This window comes from Pundamilia nyererei, unplaced genomic scaffold (assembly GCF_000239375.1).
Source record: "Pundamilia nyererei isolate P.nyererei 1_Seehausen unplaced genomic scaffold, PunNye1.0 scaffold00133, whole genome shotgun sequence".
NCBI classification, from domain to species: Eukaryota; Metazoa; Chordata; class Actinopteri; order Cichliformes; family Cichlidae; genus Pundamilia; species Pundamilia nyererei.
In genome coordinates, this window is record NW_005187534.1 from 41,922 (window position 1) to 60,634 (window position 18,713).

The 18,713-nt window shown below is 48.0% G+C and overlaps 3 protein-coding genes across 5 annotated transcripts in view; 2 read left to right on the plus strand and 1 right to left on the minus strand.

Moving 5' to 3' along the window:
- The window catches only part of LOC102200315 (monoacylglycerol lipase ABHD12-like), a 10,742-nt gene extending 7,622 nt beyond the window's left edge, over window positions 1–3,120 (plus strand). Inside the window, exons 5-12 of the mRNA XM_005743598.1 lie at window positions 5–38; window positions 148–280; window positions 720–757; window positions 996–1,075; window positions 1,151–1,233; window positions 1,940–2,018; window positions 2,596–2,723; window positions 2,798–3,120. Of these exons, the coding sequence (XP_005743655.1) occupies window positions 5–38; window positions 148–280; window positions 720–757; window positions 996–1,075; window positions 1,151–1,233; window positions 1,940–2,018; window positions 2,596–2,723; window positions 2,798–2,834 (612 nt within the window). The 3' untranslated portion in view covers window positions 2,835–3,120. The remainder of the gene's footprint in view (window positions 1–4; window positions 39–147; window positions 281–719; window positions 758–995; window positions 1,076–1,150; window positions 1,234–1,939; window positions 2,019–2,595; window positions 2,724–2,797) is intronic.
- A 3,575-nt stretch (window positions 3,121–6,695) lies between these two features.
- LOC102207808 (barrier-to-autointegration factor-like protein) lies at window positions 6,696–9,329 on the plus strand. Of its 3 annotated transcripts, none has more exons than XM_005743537.2 (3): window positions 6,696–7,205; window positions 8,293–8,419; window positions 8,990–9,329. In XM_005743537.2, exons 2-3 carry the CDS (start codon window positions 8,294–8,296, stop codon window positions 9,134–9,136), a joined length of 273 nt encoding a protein of 90 aa, XP_005743594.1. In that variant the 5' UTR covers window positions 6,696–7,205; window position 8,293; the 3' UTR covers window positions 9,137–9,329. The 3 variants fall into 3 exon arrangements, with proteins under 3 accessions (XP_005743594.1, XP_005743592.1, XP_005743593.1); XM_005743535.2 differs by having other exon boundaries at window positions 6,884–7,205; window positions 8,289–8,419; XM_005743536.1 differs by lacking the exon at window positions 6,696–7,205 and adding an exon at window positions 7,488–7,508 and having other exon boundaries at window positions 8,289–8,419.
- Window positions 9,330–13,573: 4,244 nt separating this feature from the next.
- On the minus strand, window positions 13,574–17,341 carry elovl6l (ELOVL family member 6, elongation of long chain fatty acids like). Its single transcript, XM_005743538.1, has 4 exons — window positions 17,104–17,341; window positions 16,147–16,278; window positions 15,101–15,252; window positions 13,574–15,025 (listed from the first exon to the last, which is right to left on the minus strand). The coding sequence occupies exons 1-4, from the start codon at window positions 17,199–17,201 to the stop codon at window positions 14,601–14,603; spliced, it is 807 nt and encodes a 268-aa protein (XP_005743595.1). The 5' UTR covers window positions 17,202–17,341; the 3' UTR covers window positions 13,574–14,600.
- Window positions 17,342–18,713: the final 1,372 nt, after the last annotated feature.

The window sequence follows — 18,713 nt, forward strand, 5'->3', positions numbered from 1 at the left end:
CTCGTTAGGCTACCACGTGGTCACGTTTGATTACAGAGGTGAGAAACAAGCCGAGTACAGCAGGCGGACAAACACAGCTGGCACACCTGTGTGACGTGTGTGTGTGTGTGTGTGTGTGTGTGTGTGTGTGTGTGTGTGTGTGTGCAGGTTGGGGCGATTCAGAAGGCTCGCCATCAGAGAGCGGGATGACATCAGACGCTCTCTTTATTTATGACTGGCTGAAGCGGCGGACAGACAAAACGCTGCCTCTTTACATCTGGGGACACTCTCTGGGAACAGGGTAACAACACACCTGTGTACCTGTTTCCTTTGCACGCACACCACTTACTGACCGCCCCTTTAAAGGTGACTCACTAATAGGGTGGCAGTGCTGTAAGACGCGCCCACATGAGAACAGGAAAGGAGAAAACGGTCACGGCTCAGCGTGTGTCTAATGCAGTGGGTGTGGGTGGATGTTGGACAGGTGGTGTCTTAGTGAGGCTTTGAATCATTCCTGCCACACCTTTCCAGCTTTAGTCACGACTTCCGAAAGCCTTCTCAACATTCAGGCATCGAAACTGGAAATTAGCTCTAAAGTTTTATAGTGTGGGGGGGGGGTCACTGCTGCCCCTGCAGGACGCTAGAGGAACTGCAAGTTTCAGTCCCAGAGATCGATCAGCAGCAACGAGGCTGAAGCAGATCCAAGGATTCCGATTTAATCCGAGTTTCTTTTCTTTCAGAGTGGCAACCAATGTGGTCAGACGGCTGTGTGACAGAGGTACACACACACACACACACACACACACACACACTTCTCTCCTTAGTGTGTGTGAAATGAGGGCTGGCTCAAGACTTTTGCACAGCACTGTGTGGATTAAAAATAGCAAAACAGCAGATTGAGAACGACATTAACTAAAACTCCCAGGAGTTTATTTCTGGGTTTAATTGGAGCGTCTCAGCAGCCGAGGATTGTGGGAAACGTAGCGTCAGGTACTAATGATGACATCGTTTCACAGGAAGTCCTCCTGACGCGCTCATCTTAGAGTCTCCTTTCACCAACATCAGAGAGGAGGCCAAGAGTCACCCCTTCTCCATGGTAACACACACAGACACACACACAGACGCACACAGCTCCTGCAGGTGTGTCTCACAGTGCGTGTGTGTGTTTCAGGTGTACCGGTACCTGCCCGGCTTTGATTGGTTCTTCCTGGACGCCATCACTGCCAACAACATCCGCTTCACCAGCGATGAGAAGTATGTACCTCATCAAAGCTCCTCCCACGTGAAACGTGTTTTCAAGCGGCGCCCGGCTGCTCGTCAGCAGCTCGCTACGTAGTTTTTAAAAAGCATGCGGCTGTTTGACCTGAATCAACGTGCAGAGCGCCTCCGAGCGTTTACTTGTTCTCGGGCTTCGGAGTAAATTCCTGAGTGGGTGGAACAAGAAACGTTTTTACCGTCTTTGGATAATTTTGGAGTTGATGTTAAATTGTGCGAGGAACATTTCGAGTTTCTCGTGAAGTTTAAACCGAATCGTTGATTTTTCACTTTTATGACCCGAGCAGGTCTGACGGATGGAGCTTGATTGTTTTTAGACGCTGATCCTGGATCTGCTCGTGCAGCGTCAGAGAACAGACTTTCATTACAGCTGCTGACCTTCGACCCTGCAGACTAATCTGGAAATATTAGCTCGTTATGTGTGTGTGAATATCTGGTGATTCACACACACATAACCCAAACAGCAGCACCTAGTGGCTGTTAGAAGAACTGCAGCCCCTGAATGCAGCAGAGGCGTTTAGAATAGAATAGAATAGAATAGCCTTTATTGTCATTGTACAGAGTACAACGAAATTGGAGTGCCACTCCCTTGGTGCAAGATAAATAATAAATATAAAATATAAAAAGTACAATAAAATAATCGCAAGTACAAGTTTAATGTCCCTGAATGTTTGTGTGTCTGCAGCATGAACCACATCTCCTGTCCCGTGCTCATCCTCCACGCCGAGGACGACAGCGTGGTTCCTTTCCACCTCGGTAAGAAGGTAAGAAAGTGTGACTGAAACATCTCCACCAATCTAAAGAAATCCGTCAAGAACAAGTCTTATTCTTTAAGACAGCGGCCCCCAACCCCCACGGCACGGACCGGGCCGCGAGAGTTGAGGCTCGGATGTGAAGTTTCTGGTTTTCAGGGTTTTTATCGTTAACTCGGTAGAACTGAAGCTAAAACGAAAACATTGGACAGATTTCTGCTGTATTGTCACGTTAATAGAAACCGGAACGTTTCGTGTTTTTAAAGAACGTTCTGATGTGGACGGATCTGCTCCGGCAGCATTTATGCAACGCCAAATCACAACAGGGCGCTTTTCATAGAGCCAACGATCACACAGAGAGGAGCCAACAACCAGACGACCCTGTGAGCAGGCGCATAGGCGAGGGTGGGAGCAGGAAGAGCCAGGCTCAGGGAGGGTGGCGTCGAAGACGGGAGAGAGAGGCACGAGTTTCTGTGTGACCGATCTGTAGAGCCGCGCTGTGACGGTGTAGACCGGACGCAGCACGCCATTTTTCCTGCAGTAGAAGAAGAAACTGAGACTAACCCGCCTCCTCGCCCTCTCCCTGCAGCTCTACTCGCTGGCGTCGCAGTCGAAGAGCCTGAGCGGTCACAAGGTTCAGTTCGTGCCCTTCCCCGCCGCGCTCGCCTACAAGCACAAGTTCATCTACAGGAGCCCGGAGCTGCCAAACATCCTCAGGTAGGATCAGCTCGTGGTGATGTCACGGTGAGCCGCGAAACCGCGCTCACGCTGCTCTTTGTCTTCTCTTTCAGTGATTTCCTGGGCACAGCTCATCCCGTCGCACAGTGAGGACAGACAGGAAGTACTCGGATTACTCTCTGCACTCCACGACAGCCGCACCGCCGCGGCTCGTTTTGTCCTCGCATGACCTCGACACATCATTCCTCCTTCTGTTGGCATTCCTCCCACAGCCGCGCTCGTGTCACAGCACGCAGGGTCGCCACGGCAACCGATGCTTTTAAAGAGTGGTGGCGTGGAGTTTTTAATATTTTTGTGTGATTGTGTCGAGTTTATCACTGGAACTTGTCTGAAGGCCTGTTACAACTTGAATTAAATATTATTTGTTTTATTTGTCTTCATTTATCAGTTCTGCTGTTTGTTTCAAAAACATCTGAAAATGTTGATGTCAGCATTTCGTACAATGACTGAAATAAAGAGATTTTTCTTTTTCAATGTAAAGATGCAAAAATATCCAAAAGTAATTAAAGTAAATGTTAAATCATCAGATGAAAGAAAAAATGTTAACAAGGCAATTTTGACGACGAAAATCTCGTTTAAAAACAAACAAGCAGAAAATGAGTCGAGGACGAAGCTTTCTGTGTACAAAACATCAGGTTCATGTTTCTGTGGTGACGGAAATAACAACAGCAGCAGAAACAGATTCTGACGCGAAACCATTACCCACGAGACACCTGGGCGCTCACGCCGGGCCTCGAACAAGCAACTCAAAACCAAAATAACAACAACAATAATATTAATGAGCTCTGAGCTGATGATGATGCTCAGCTTCATCGAACACGATGATTTTTTTTAAACTAAAAGAAGATAAAAAAATAAAGATTTAGTTTTACAAGCTGCTTGGTTCCCTGAACGCACCGCCACAGACACGAGCTCGTTAGCTTATTTATGCTGTAATGTGATTGGATAGTGAGTAAACAGCGCTCTCTCGCTGTTTGACTCAAAGGCACGATTCTGCACAAATATATCCACCTGGACGTACAGGCAAAATGCAAATGCTGTTTAAGGTCTCCTCACAACAATGATAAGAAAAATAAACTGGGCCAATATGGCATGTTTGTTAATACAGAGACACACGTTACTGTGATCTCTGGTCTCCCAGTGTCCAGCATTCAGACCTGAGGACTCATGTGAGAGAAAACCTGCTCACACAGATATTCGAGCCAAACACTGTCAATAAGGCCTCTGCAATGTTCTGAAGACAGTTAAACTTGTCAGGTAGTGACGTCCAGCAGGTGAACATGCAGCTCCATAAACACGCACAGCTGTGGATTCCAGCTGTGTTCATAGTTCTGCAAACTTTGACCCCACAGAGTCGAGCTTTTCAGTTCAATCAGCTGCATTTCGATTAACTGGTATTAACTCAGCCAGTTAATGCGAGACAAACCAGCTGCTCATTAAAGCTTCTGGTTTGATCAGTCTCGAGTCTACGGATGTATCCGTGTATTTCCGTGGTGCTGATGCTGAGCTGACAGCTGCTGAAGCTTTTGAAGTGTCTGAATGTGGAAATTTCAACATCGCTTGAAAAAAAACTGCCAGCTAGCAACGTCCCTCTGACCAGTAGACGAAGTTATTTTTAGCCAATTACAAGTTGAATCTGGTAGTTGGGGTTGCTAAGATACCGTCATTAAGAAGCGGCACACCTAATGTCTCTGCGAGCTGATTTGCGATGTGCACCGCTGGCCCGGCCATTTATTTTTTAATGCACCTGCTCAGATTAACTCACTGCGTGTCGTGCCGAGGGCTGGACTGGGACAAAAAAACGGCATTTTGACTGGAGACCGGCCCCCCAGGTATTAAAGCCATAAAGCCTTTGAATGAAAACAAATGCTGTTGTGACAGTCCCATATGGAAAAGAAATAGTAAAAACTTATATGATTTAGTCATGAAAGTGGCCACTTTCTCATTACTTTCATACATTGTTTTAGTATCCAAAACATACAAGTTTCATTATATAATTTTTCAAAGGATCTTATATCTGTTTTTACTCTTGTATGCTTTTCATACAAGTTTCACACAAGACAGATACAAACTTTATAAGATTTATATATATCTTTTCCATATGTACACTGTCTTGTTGGTATATTTGCTAGACCCGCCCCTGCACAGTTACCAGCTGTCAGCTGCTTAGAAAAGGATCCTGGTGTTATTTGTCTCTCAGAAACAGTTCATAACTTCAACTCATCCATGTCACCTAAAAGGTAAACCTGTTTCTCCATCACAGCTCTGATGGTTCAGTAAGGACATCTCCTGGTTTCATCTTCATGTTTCCCTCTCACCACATATCCAAACCGACATCATGACCAGCAGCTTTACAGCTGTGGCTCCAGCAAACATCAGCTGATACTAGAAATTAACATTAAATAAATTCTAACAACAGCTGATCAAATGTGCTGCTGTTGTTTAGCGCGACATTCGCTGGTTTCCTCTTTCTGGCGCAAAGTGATAAACAAACAAGAGAGCCGATCAGCTGATCATTGATCAGTTTCATGATTGAAGTAGAAACAGGAGAGGGAGGGGGGAGAATGAGAGAAGAAGAGGCAGCTGTGCAGCAAAGACACAGAAAAACTCCAGCTTTGTGCCTTTTTCCATTCTAGCTAAAGTTCGGGACAAACTGCGTCTCTTCTCAGCTCAATACCAAACGTGTAATATTTTCTCTGAATGAGGGACCATCCCATTTTTTAAGGAGCCGTTGGAAACTCTACTAACCTTATGAATAAAATAAAGTTCACTATCAGTAACATCATAGCACCCACCCAGCTGTATAAAAACTCCATCAAGCTGGCTAGAACGCAGTACGAATTATTGCAACTGACGGTAAAAAGTCAGCACAACGAAAATAAACTCCACCTAAACTTGGTTTATATCTGACCCAGATAGACTGCAGGTCAACTTCTTACCTGAAGTTCAGTTCACCTGACACTCGGACTGGCGGCCGCCTCGGGGCTCTCCTCCTCCTGCCTCACCTTCCCTCATCCACCTGCTGGCCTCTGTGGAAGCTCCGCCACAGTCGCCACCAAACAACTGAGTTATTTCTACACATCGACCTGCATCTGGCCAATCCACCACCTCTCATTGTTCATGCTGTTACAAAATAAATAAATAAATAAGTCACTGAGCAGATGCCCGATGGCCAGACCAGCGATGTTAACCTGCAACCAAATCTGCAGCTCCATACAGCAATGTTACGACTTAGATGATATCTTATAACTCATAACTCTTATGTTAGCTGCCCTCAGTAGCATACTGTCTGAAATATTCCACGGCTGCAATAATTCTTTAAGTGTTATTTTCTCCTTGGGATTCTAATTTCACCGAAGTTTACTAAACTCAACAAACTTAATATTACTTACCGGGACATTTATTCTGTCCTCATTTTCTTTCACCGAAAAACTGTTTCCTGCGGTGCCTCTTTCGCGCTTGGCTCTCCTACCTTTGCTAACGTGATGCACATAGCGCAGAAGCCGATGCTGCATTCACTTACACTCGGATATCTGAGCTTCACCGTAAAAACATAATCGGACATTTGATACTTGATTGAATTTTATTGTTTTGCCTTTGGGGTGATCAGTCTGGTTGGGGGGGTGGGGGGGGTGGACACGCCACTGGGGCCAGGGCGAAGTCGTAGTCCCGGGGCGTGGCCACGTTCCGGTCCTTCACCAGGTGAAGTGCAAAGTCTTCTTGATCTCTGCGACGTCCGCGAGCCCCGCACGCTGATCTGCTTCCGCCTCTCATGGTCGGTCAGCGGGACCGCCATGTTTCCGCTAAAGTACCCGGGTCACGGAGCGAGGTGACCCGCAGACAGTGGGAACGCCTGTAAGAACAGCCAGAAGAGTAGCTACGGCCCCGCCCACCACACCAACACGTGGAGATCGTGGGGCGGGGCTTTATGAGTAGGGGGCGGGGCAATCAGCGGTACATTGAAAAAAAAGAGTCCGCAGCGCTTTTACTTTCATGCACCTGGCTCCGTGTGTGACTGGATCAGCGGCAGCCGTCACGGCTCTGACGTGTCTGAGCAGGACTGCAAGCTCGTGACGTCACACACGTGTTTGAGGCTCAGGAGACACCTGGACCTGTGTGCTGGGCTCACCGTGAGTGGGAGGATTCTCACGGCGTGTTTAGTTTGAAATCACAGAATCTGCGCTCCAAAAAACAAAAGATGTTTGGGGATCTCATTTTCACCGAGGAGTGACTCCTCTTCAATTCACGCCATCTTTGAGTCTCTGCGTCATGACGTCACACCACGAGCGTCAGGGAACTCAGCGTGCATCCGGGTTTCCACAATAAAACGCTTCCTGTTCGAGCCGCCGCTGTGCTCAGGTGAGCTCCTCGTGCTCACAGGTACGCGGCGTGTCTCCTTAGTGTCCAGCGCGTGAGACCGGCCCAGGTCCACATCAGCGGGATCGAGTCCTCCTGTGACAGGTAGAGCTTCCACCTGCAGCTGGTTCCACTGGTTTTAATAGGAGTCCAGCAGCAGACACACGCGGAGGCACACAAACACACGCGCACAGTTCAAAACTTAAACTGGGTCTGAAGCCACAAGGAGCGCTGACCCCGCCCCCTGCAGCCCTCAGCTTCCTGCACGGTTGAAAACTCAGCAAGGAAAATCGCTATTGGCTGTCCTAAAAGTCGCTAAATGACGTCATCGCCTAATTTGCATAATTGGTCATGCTAATGTAATTGTAACGTTGTCGGAGAGAGAAATAACATCGTGGAAGAGACAAAGTGAGTAAAAAACGTCCTAAATGCAGTTAGTTTGTTTAGAACTACAAATTAAATTTCTTTTAGCAATTATTGTTTTTTGTAATGCCACAATTCCAACCCCGCAAAAGTGACCCGAAGTAGGCGCTCTGGTGGAGTTACAGTGTGTGTGTGTTTATAAGTAGTTTTAAACCTTGTGATCCACAAAACAGCATAAGAGTAAAAGAACTGACTGCGTCACAGTCAGTGCGGAGCAGCAGCTTCGCTCATGCGCGATTCATTTGCAGTTTGGGCGCACAGGTGTGAGCGTCTCCTGCCCTGATAGCAGCTGGGGGAGGACCATCCTGCCCCCGTGAGCGCTTTGGCGCGGGTGAGGTGCCCACGGCAGCACCGCTGCTTGTTGAGAGTAAGAGCGATACGTGCTTTCAAGTCTCCAAAAACACCAGAAAAAGTCTCCAGATTTGTTGCTTCTCCCTTTTTAGAAAATAAAGTCGCTAAGGGGTCTGAAAAGTCACTAAATATAGGGACAAAGTCGCTAAGTTGGCAACACTGGCTTCCTGCTGAGAGGAGAAGGCCACTGAGGTCAAAGGTCTCCTGCAGATCAGCCACACTCTTCTGCAGGTGATCCTCCAGCTCGTGAAGGTTTCCAAACTTTAACTTTCCCACAAAAACGTTTTTAGAGTTCATTTTGACACCAATGATCCGAACTCGCTCCAGACGAGTAGGAGAGGGTTTAGTGTGTGTGTGTGTGTGTGTGTGTGTGTGTGTGTGTGTGTGTGTGTGTGTGTGTGTGTGTTCCTGCAGTCAGGATGTCGACCACGTCTCAGAAGCACCGGGACTTTGTTGGAGAGCCGATGGCGGACAAACCTGTGACGGCTCTGTCAGGCATCGGAGAGACTCTGGGGAAGAAGCTGGAGGAGAATGGCTTCGACAAGGTACACACACACACACACACACACCTACACACACGGCAGCTTCACTGCTGTGTGTGTAGTCAGATTGTAGTTCTGTTGGAGCATTTTAACGACCTCACATGACCAATAATGGCTGCTGTGAGGTACTAACAGAGCGTCCAACAAGGCGGAGCTCCAGGTTTGGTACACGGTGAAATTCAAGGATTTTGATTGGATGTTACTGAGCACTGATCAGCAGGTATCAGAGTCTGTGTGATGTTCCTGTGGGTTCTAGCATTAGCTGCTAACTGAGAGCACAAACACGGTCCACAGGTTCAGTTCAGGTGAAGCTAGCAGACAGCTAGCAGCTACAACTGCCTGTGTCACCCTCCACCTTTTAGGCAGACAGGCCACGCCCCTGATGGTGCAAACTGAAAGCCTGAATAGAATCCAAATAGCTGACTTATAAAGACCCTCTGTGCAGTTATCACAGGGGAAATTATCCACAGAGACTGTAACTGGACTGACTCACGTGTGTGTGTGTGTGTGTGTGTGTGTGTGTGTGTGTGTGTGTGTGTGTGTGTGTGTGTGTGTGTGTGTGTGTGTTTTCAGGCATATGTGGTTCTCGGTCAGTTCCTGCTCTTGAGGAAAGACACGGAGATGTTCACCGATTGGCTCAAAGACTCCATCGGCGCCAACTCTCGCCAGGCCAGTTCCTGCGCTCAGTGCCTGAAGGAGTGGTGTGACGCCTTCCTCTGAGGTGCCGCCTCTTCACAAAAACCACACCTGCGTTTGCTCACTTCCTGTTTCGGAGGCTTCTGATGGCTCTGCTGCTGTTAGGTGTTTGAGGTGGACTTCCTGCAGGAGCGCTGTGATGTCACAGCGCTCTGCCAGGTGTCTGTTTACCTGTTTCACTGAAGAACGTTTACATGAATAAAAGCTTTGTCTCCACGGTGCTGTCTTCTTTCTGAGTCCACCATAAAAACATCGAAGCCTCCGTATGACAGGGTACAGCGCCACCTGCTGCTGGATTTGTAGATGTGTTTGTGTTCATGCACGAGTACATGTGTGACATCATCCTGTGACATCATGCACGTACCGTGACACAGATCAGCCTGAGAGACGCTCGAGGACGCTGACCTGCTTGTGCTTTCCCCGCCGCCTCCTTAACTCCACCCCTCTTAGAAATGGCTTCAGAAGAGGGCGGTTCCTTTTTAACACCGGACAGGTAAGTTTGAGGAGCGTTTTGCTCTTAGTCCATGAACTCATCATTTAAGAACTTTGTCTAATATTAAAAGTTGTTTGAGGATGTAAGAAAACGAGGAATCTGCACGGATGCTGTGAACTACGGAGTCCAGCGTTTGTGTGTCGGGCTGTGAACATGCTGTGAGGCTTGAACACGGAGGACTCGGCTTCATCATCATTACTGTTCTCAGAGCTCTGACGCGATGAGCCGCACACAGCCTCTTTAAGCTCCTCCCACAGAGGGGAGGCTGCTGTTCAGGACCAAGTTCTTAAATTCATCCTCGTGTTCTTGTCGCTTCCTATCTTTGGGTGAGAGCGCAGATATCTGACAGCAGGTGAGCGTCAGGTTTGTTTGCACCTGAACACCTGAACATTCATTTGGAAGCATGGTTAAATATTGTTGATGCTCGTTTTTAGTTCAGTACATGGAATAAATCACTGGTTTGGAGAGGATGATGATTCGGTGCTTATCCAAGGCTGTGTGACACATTTTATCATCTGATCCTGTAACTGCAGCACAGCTTCCACATGTTGTTCTTGAAAAGCTGTGAACACACTGCTTTTAAAGTGTCCACAGTCTGTTTCTTCTTATTTCTGGTTGAGAAAACAAAACCATGTTTTCAGTGTTTTTTTACAGTCCCAGGTGTTTGTAAGTTAAAGACCCTACAATACTGTCCCACCGAGGGGCAGCCACCTGCTGTGTAAATCTGGCAGTGAGGCCAAAGACGAGGTTCAAAATCCATTTTTGGATACTGGATCCAAGCATAAACGTCCAGGTTCCCGTTCTCAGACCTGGGCTGTTCCTCCAGCTCCAACAGCGAGCTGAACCCGGCAGGCTGTCTCCCTCAGGGAGGCGCTGTGAAGTCCTGACTCCATCTCTAAGGCGGAGCCCAGCCACTCTTCAGGGACCATAGCTGAGGGTGGAGCTCGCCCAGTCACTCCCCTCACTCGTGAATTGATTAAAGAGCTCAGTGACGTCTGCATGAACAGGACCCATAATAATAACTGTGGTAACGTCAGGGACCGAGCAGAAAGGACACAGCTGCTTCAAAAAAAGGATTTTATTGACCCCAAAATATGAAAATCTATTCAACACAGCCAAAAAACTTCAACAGGCAGACCAATAAAAGAGTTCAACTCAAACTAAACTCAAGATTAACAAAACCTTCTGTTTGCTGCTCAGGATGCCGATGATCACTCAGAAGCACCTTCGTCAGCGACCCGTGTTAGAGAAACTTCAGCCATATTCCATATAAATCAGGTATCATACAAAAATAAAAATAGTCATGACAATAAAAGACTTTCAGGACTTATACTACACCAACATCTGTTATACTTTGGCACTAAGGGAACACTTGCCCCGATCAGATCAGTGAGCTGGGATCTTTTATTCTGAACATGAACTACTGTTACAGCAACAGACATGGACACAACTGAACGTCCACTATGTGAAGCAGCCGAACACATGCCTGCTCCTCTCGCTGACTGAGATAAACTGCTGGCATGTTTGTTTTCCATCTATACTGTCCAGTCTCTGCTGGACGTGGTACAGCTTCTGTAAACTAATGTCCTGGCTGCTCGAGGCTCCGTTTTCTCTGACAGTTTCAATCAAAATTAGAAACGATGCTCTTGTGACCCGTGGTAGGTACCTATTTAAAATAGGACAGAGCCGTAGGCGCACAAAGGGTTTAATTTTTAATACAATATAAAAGTAACAGTATAACAGCTGCACCTAAAAACAATTAAAAACTTTACTTTATTAAAAAACGATAAAACTGTATGATTGCCCGTGAGACAGGGGAGCCGGGGAAGCGTTTAATAACAAATCGACACAACACGCACATTAAAAAGGGACGACAACTCACACATAACCCCAAATGGGGAAGACACTCTAGGAAAAGAGAGCAAAGCTTCAGTGCCGTCTTCACTCGGGCTCACCGCGGCAAAACGCGGCAGGACAAAAAAAAGGATTTGTTTTCCACGCAGCGCCTTCACCGTCTGCAGCGATATCCCTCTCTCCCTCCCTCTCTCCCTCCCTCTCTCCCTCCCTCCCTACAATGAAAACAATAATGGCCCAAGAATAGATCCCTGCAGTACCCCCCATGGCAGAGGGACCAGAGAGGATGAGGCCAAACCCAACTTAACGCAAAAGCTCCTGAGAGATATGATTTTATCCACGAAAGTGCCCGGCAGGATATTCCTACACAATGCTGTAATCGAGAGATCAGCAGGTCGTGATCCACCGTGTCGAATGCAGCAGTCATATCCAATAGAACAAGCACTGCATGTTTACCACAGTCCGTTGTCACGACCTTTATGAGAGCCGTCTCTGTGCTGTGAAACGGCTTAAAGCTCAGAGGTGGGTCTGAAGTCATAATGGAAGTGTGTGAGCCTGGTTTCTTAAGTTGGGGATGGATAACTGCATGTTTAAACTCACTCAGTACTTGACCTGACAAGAGGATGGTAGTGATTATGTTCAGAACATGTGGTCCAACAGTAGGAAACACTTTGGTTCCTAGTTTGTGAGCAGAGTGAAAATTGAAGTGTGTTCCTCACCAACAGGGGGCAGTGTTTACCACACAGTGCTGCCTGGTTTCCTTGTAAAGCAGCCGGGTGTCCATCAGAGAGCTGCTTATCCCTGCACGGCTCTCTAAAGAGGGGTTTCCCTCGATTGGAGCCTCAGCTATTAGGCAGCAGTATTCCTCCCAGCAGGAAGGACCTGTTTGAGCTTCCATGAAAGCAAAACAGAGGTAATATATCAGGCCTAATAATACCTCACGCAGCCCGCTTATTAATTATGGTTGGCTTGGGTCACTCTTCAAACAGCGCGTCCCAAATCTGGGACACATCACTCGGAGCTTAAATTTAACAAACAGATCACTTCTGTGTTGCCAAAAAGCGTTTTGCAGTTAAGGCAGTTTTGTCGGGGCGCAGCTTGGAGAAACTCGGCTTGACTATTGTAACGCACTTTACAGCCAAGCGCCCGTCTCTTAACTGCCCATACAGAAAAGAAATAGTAAAAACTTATATGTGATTACTCATGAAAGTGGCCACTTTCTCATTACTTTCATACATTGTTTTAGTATCCAAAACATACAAGTTTCATTATATAATTTTTCAACGGATCTTATATCTGTTTTCACACTTGTATGCTTTTCATACAAGTTTCACACAAGACAGATGCAAACTTTATAACATTTATATATATCTTTTCCATATGGGTGGTACTATCCTGTCCTCCTTCATCAACTTCCTGTTTATCACAGAATTTATTTCAAAGGCCTAACGTTGGCTTATAAATGCCTCCATCCCTTTCTGATGTACTCCAGCCCCGTGTTCCCTCGCAGGCCGACCAGCTGCTTTTGGTTGTTCCAAAATCCAGGTTGGACTTTATGGGGAAAAAAGCTTTTTCAGTTGCGGCGCCCAAACTTTAAGTATATGACACACTTCCTGCTTTTAAGTCTCTTTTGAAAACATCTTTTCCCCACCGCGTTTGGAGCGCTGTGAGTAGATGTGCTCTTTTTATTTTATGTGAGCGGTTTCACCATTGATCTGTTTTTTGTTCAGTACTTTAGGAAAACGTATGAATAAATTGGATCTGAATTTGATGGCTCGTACGCTGCAGCCGAGGATTCGCTCGTGCGCAGAGATCCCATCAGACCTGATGGCGTTGGACTGAGACGCCGCTCCTGCTGCGGCGATGCTGACGTCTCAGGAAACGACTGAAGAACACTTTCACGCAGCTCTTCGTACGAATGACGCTGAGATGAGATGAAATCATCTTTGAGGTTTCTCATTAAGTGATTTAGTGTTCGAGCTCCTCTGTGGGAACTTTTGGGACCAAAACATATTTTCCTGTGAATCAAATCTCAGAAATCAGCTGATTTTCAGCACAGAGCAGGTCAAAGGTCGTCCAGGTAAAAACATGATGTACAAACGTAAAAAGTGCATCTTTATTCGTTTTCATCAGTACAATAAATAAATGTTTTAGAAAAAAAAAAAGAAAATAACAAAGAACAGAATTCTATAAAAAGCCGTACAGCGACTGCAGACACAGGAAGACGTCTCTGTAAACCGTCATCAACGTTCATCCCGACACTCAAACAGGTAAACGTCACAGGAAGTGTCAGACGTCTCCAGCAGCCAATCAGGTGCCTTCATAGGTCAGGTAAACAAAATGATCAATAAATAGATTTTAAAAATGGAGGGGTTCTTCTGTTTGTCAGCGGACGAAGGAAAAGTGAAATGAGAAAGGATGGAAAAACCTCCTGATCACGTGTGTAAACGCCACAGGAAGTGAGGTCAGAGCCGAGGTTAAGGACCTCCTCCGTTACAGAGAGCCCAGCGCTGCCCAGTGTCACCGAGATGGACCAATCAGAGCAAATTACTGCTCTTACATCAGCAAACAGAGGAAGACACCAGGACGTCTTTAAACACCGCGTGTCACGTGAAAGCAGGAAACCTGGTTTTCTGAATCTGCAGCTCGCCAGCTTGATGCTCCTCTTCATCTTCATCTGACCCTGAAAATCTCCCAGCATCCTCCTCTCCAAGCTCGTGTGTCACAAACCAGGAACTCTGAGGATTCATGAAGCTTCAAACATGCAGTGAGTGAAAGAAACCGTCTGTGCTCCACCCGGATGAGCGAGGGCAGGTGTGGTGAGCAGGTGGAACCAGTGGAACCAGTGCGAGGAGGAATGCTGGGAGAGGCTGGATCAGTGCTCGGGGGACATTCCAGCCTGATGACTGAAGAGGAGGCTGAAACCAGCCCTCATCATCACTGAAACACGGAAAGCATCAAAGGGCAGATAAACTATGAAGTTATGTGTAGCTGTGTGTTGGCCCCGCCCCCTCACAGTGTCGTTCACAGGTTTTTCCATCCTGTCCAGTAAAAACTGGTAAAAAAAAAAAAAAAAAAAAAAAAGTAAAGGTCATGTTCTAGCAGCTTCAGTTTTTAACCTCCTGGCTGGTTCTGCTGGTTTTACTGGGTTTTGGTGGTCTTGGCGTCGGGGCGCAGGTACGTCTGGTAGAAGAAGTTGGAGAAGAGCAGCAGGTAGCTGAAGTACATGAGGGCGGCCCAGACGATGTTGTCCAGGCTGGAGGGGCAGTCTCCCTGCTGCATCCAGCGGTACACCAACGCGCTCACCGCCACGCCCATCGCCATCTGAGCGATCTGAGCGCTGGTGATCAGCACGGCAAAGGGGCGGGGCACGCGCAGCCCGGCGGCACGGGCCGCGTAGTAGCTGTACATGAGCGCGTGCACGGTGTAGTTCATGGTCATGAACCAGCCGCCGCCGGCCACCATGTCTTTGTAGGAGTACCAGGAGTAGAGCAGCACGGTGATGTGGTGGTACCAGTGCAGGAAGAGCAGCTTCTGCTTCCTCAGCACGATGAACGCCGTGTCGCCTGCAAACAAAGCTCACGTTAGTCACACGTTTCATCTCGGCGCCGCTACAAGGCTATAAAAGCTAACGCACTGACCGAGCTCTGGAGCCTTGCTGAGGACGAAGGCGTACGCCCAGAACTTGCTGACCGGGCCGTTGTAGAAGCTCCGGTCACAGATGGACTGTCTGAAGCCGCTGGAGCTCAGGATGTGGAACATGTAGGGGCCGGTCCGGATCGCCCCGATGATGCTGCAGAGAACCGGAAACAAATCCATCAGAGCACAGAAACAAGGACACGAGCAGAAACACGGCGTGGCCACTCAGAGCAGCACTACCCTGAAGATGCCCTCAGCGTGTGTGCGTTTGTGTGTCTGTGTGCGTTTTGGTTCTTACTATCCTGGTAGGGACCAGAATCATTTTTCACAAACTGTGGTTTTAGGGTCATAATTGGGTCATGGTTATGTAAGCTTATAGCTAAAGCAGTAGGTCAACCCTAACCCAGGATAGCAAACTGTTGTGTGTCTGTGAGGAAGTGAGGCTCCTTTTAAAGGTTCATTCTGCTGATTTTAATCTTTGTGTTTACAGCAGCTTCATGTTTCCTGACAGCGGCCATGACTCCGCCCACATCTCTATTGTTCTCACACAGGTGAAAAAACAAACACACCTGAGCCGCAGGTACCTCTGGAGCAGGTTACCACGGGGACAGCATGCTGGCTGTGCGCAAGTGTTGATTCAGCAAGAATGCAATGCAAAGCATGCCTGTGGTTACCATGGAGACTGTCAGTGTTTCACTCTGCAGCGTCTCTACGAGACTGAAGGAATTTTCTCCTTTGTTGAAAACACCGTACAAGCGCGTGCATGCCCCGCCCACCCGGGATTCACTGCTTTGAGAGTTTCGTTCATTTGTAGCCTGACGGTGTGATCAGTGACATCACTGAGAGGACTGAGTCCCGCCACGATCGACACTGACAGCTCTTTTATGGTGATGTAGTGGGAGGAGCTTCAGACCATCACAGCGTGGCTGAACGTCTCGTTTTAGGTGTCACTTATGCGTGGTTTACTCTGTGAAGGTGACCAATCACAGAGCAAGGAACGAGTCCCGCTGGAGTGCGTGTGAGTGTGTGCACGTGTGAGGAGTGTTACCTGAAGATGGCGAGGCTCAGTGACCAGAGGATGAGCGGCCGGCGCAGGTTGAGCTTGGGGCGTGTCTTCATGTAGTGCTGCCCTCCAAAGACCAGGGCGACGTACAGCGCGCAGAACACGAACGAGCTCTTCCTGCAGGAGCAAACACTCGTTTAGTCCGGAGCTTTTTTGGATTCAGGGGAAAAAATCATTTGTTTTGGTGGCAGCAGAGTTTCCTCACGAGCCTGAAGGTTACATCATTTTTAAATACAGCAGCTGGCGCATGCGCACATCACCGAGTGTGTTCCTATCACAGTTATGAGCAAGTCAAATATTTCACGTCGCATCATGCGCGTCGCTCGCGGAGGGCTCGGCAGGGCGGGACGAAAGCAAATACAACCGTGACGTCACTGGCCAAGCGGCTCACCTGCGGTACACCTGCGTGTGCCACTGACCACACGTCCTTACGTAAGGCTCTGGAAGTTTCTCGGCAGGTGTGTACCCGGAGAAAGTATCCGTGCGTGCGCCCCACCAAACCCCGTTCAAAAACAGTTCGTTTCTGCGGTTCCTCCCGGTCTGCGCTTAAAGCGGCTTTTAAACTGAATGAGTCCGAGTGTCGTGAAAAACCCACACCGCCCCATCTATCCCGCTATCACGGCACACAAATCACGCTCTCTACCGACACAGAGCTGGTCCTCCCGGTACGTGCCGCTACCGGACAGGTGAGACACTTTTGGTGAACCAGATCGGGGGGATTCCTGGGTGTATCCCGAGTGTCCCAGTAAAACGAAGAGCACCTTTAAAAACGCAATAACTTTACAAAGTCGAACCTTTTACATGAGAATCAACAGGATGGATTCTCATTTAATTTTATTGATTTAATTTAATTTTGCCGTTTTTCGAGATGACGCGTCCGGTCCCGGAGAAACTTGCCGGGACCGTCTCGGGGTTTCGGTCCGAAGCTGAAGCGGGACTCACCAGTTGGCCTGCATCCACTCGATCGCTCCCCGCTCGTCGAAGCGCCGCTCGAAGCTGTACTCGGACAGCCGGAAGTCCGTCCCGTTCACCGGCAGCATCTCTGGTTCTCTCAGACTTCAGTAACGACGGCAAAGCGAGAGGACGCTCGGAGCCCGCCTGCAGTCTGTCCGCTCGCTTCTCTGCGGCCCTATTAAACAGCCCTGCGGAGGGGGCGGGGCCTCCGGACTCACCTCTCTGCGTTTCATTCATACTTCAGTGACGTGTTCATCCTTCACTGCCATGAAAGGTTCAGCTGGCTTTAAGCGTGACCCAAATGCCCGAGGAAGGACATCGGGGTCACCTGCCGCCTTTTACAGGTGTGAATGTCTGAGCACCTTAGTGCTGGATCACTCCTTTAAGCCCTGACCCCTGACCCCAGATTCAGCAGAGTCCGGTTCTGTTCTGTGATGATGCATCAGTGTTTGATCCGTTTCTGATCACTCACTGTAGGAAATCAAACAAAGTGCATTCTGGGTAAACTCCCAGGGCTCCTTTGGGACAGATGTCAGCTCAGAACAGGGCAGAGCTGATGTTACAACCCTGAGTTTTATGTAAACCTACCTGCCCTGCTGCCTCCTAACCCTAGTTTTTTTCCCTTTTCTCTTCTTTTTCTTTCTTCTTTATTTTTCAATTATAAGTTAAAATGTGACAGCAAAGAAAGTGTAAAAAGACATACTACTGTTATATTCAACAGCTGTCCCAATAAAAGAGATAATAATAATAAAAAAGAACAGGGCAAAGCAGGTAACAGGTCTCCTTTACCTGCATATAGGTATATTCCAGCTGAGGGTCCCTGTGTTAAGCTGACAGTGTGAATGCATGACGCCATTAGATGTGATAAAGCCCCCCCGCCTTCTGCTGACGTCTGCTGCAGAACAAACTGATAATCAGGCTCTGCAGTCACAAACTCTTCGTTCCACATCAGCAGATTATCAGCACGCGGACATGATCCCGTTTATAGAGGTGAACAAGTGTTGTGTGTATGTGTGTTGGGGGAAGGGGGTCTGTGTATGTTCAGAGTATGATGAGCAGATGAAACACATTGATAGAAATGAGTAAGAGCACACCTGCACAGGTGTCTCTTCAGCTTCATCTATCAGCAGCATGACCTCCTGAGGCTGGATTCCTTCCAGTGGGCGGTGCTCCGACAGCTGCAGGTTACAGACAGATGTGACAGGAAGAGTTCAAAGTGAACTTAGTGCAGCGTGAGGCCTCGCTGCAGGTGAGTCAGGGCTGATTTTCTCAGGTGTGAGGAAGTAAAAGCAGGAGTAACTGTTCCTGTTTCAAACACAGTGAAAGACTCGTTAATGCCCTCCCTGTAACGTTCTCCCTGTAACGTTCTCGTTGTAACGCTCTCGCTGTAACGTTCTCCCTGTAATGTTCTCATTGTAACGTTCTCCCTGTAACGTTCTCCCTGTAACGTTCTCGCTGTAACGCTCTCCCTGTAACGTTCTCCCTGTAACTTTCTCGTTGTACCGTTCTCGCTGTAACGCTCTCGCTGTAACGTTCTCCCTGTAATGTTCTCATTGTAACGTTCTCCCTGTAACGTTCTCCCTGTAACGTTCTCATTG

Coding starts and splice junctions, on each gene's coding strand:
- elovl6l (XM_005743538.1), bottom strand. CDS start 17,201: ATGCTGCCGGTGAACGGGACGGACTTCCGGCTGTCCGAGTACAGCTTC. Junction 15,253..16,146: donor CTGAGCCTCGCCATCTTCAG/GTAACACTCCTC, acceptor GGTTCTCTGCAG/CATCATCGGGGCGATCCGGA. Junction 15,026..15,100: donor CAGCAAGGCTCCAGAGCTCG/GTCAGTGCGTTA, acceptor CTTTGTTTGCAG/GCGACACGGCGTTCATCGTG.
- LOC102207808 (XM_005743537.2), top strand. CDS start 8,294: ATGTCGACCACGTCTCAGAAGCACCGGGACTTTGTTGGAGAGCCGATG. Junction 8,420..8,989: donor AGGAGAATGGCTTCGACAAG/GTACACACACAC, acceptor GTGTGTTTTCAG/GCATATGTGGTTCTCGGTCA.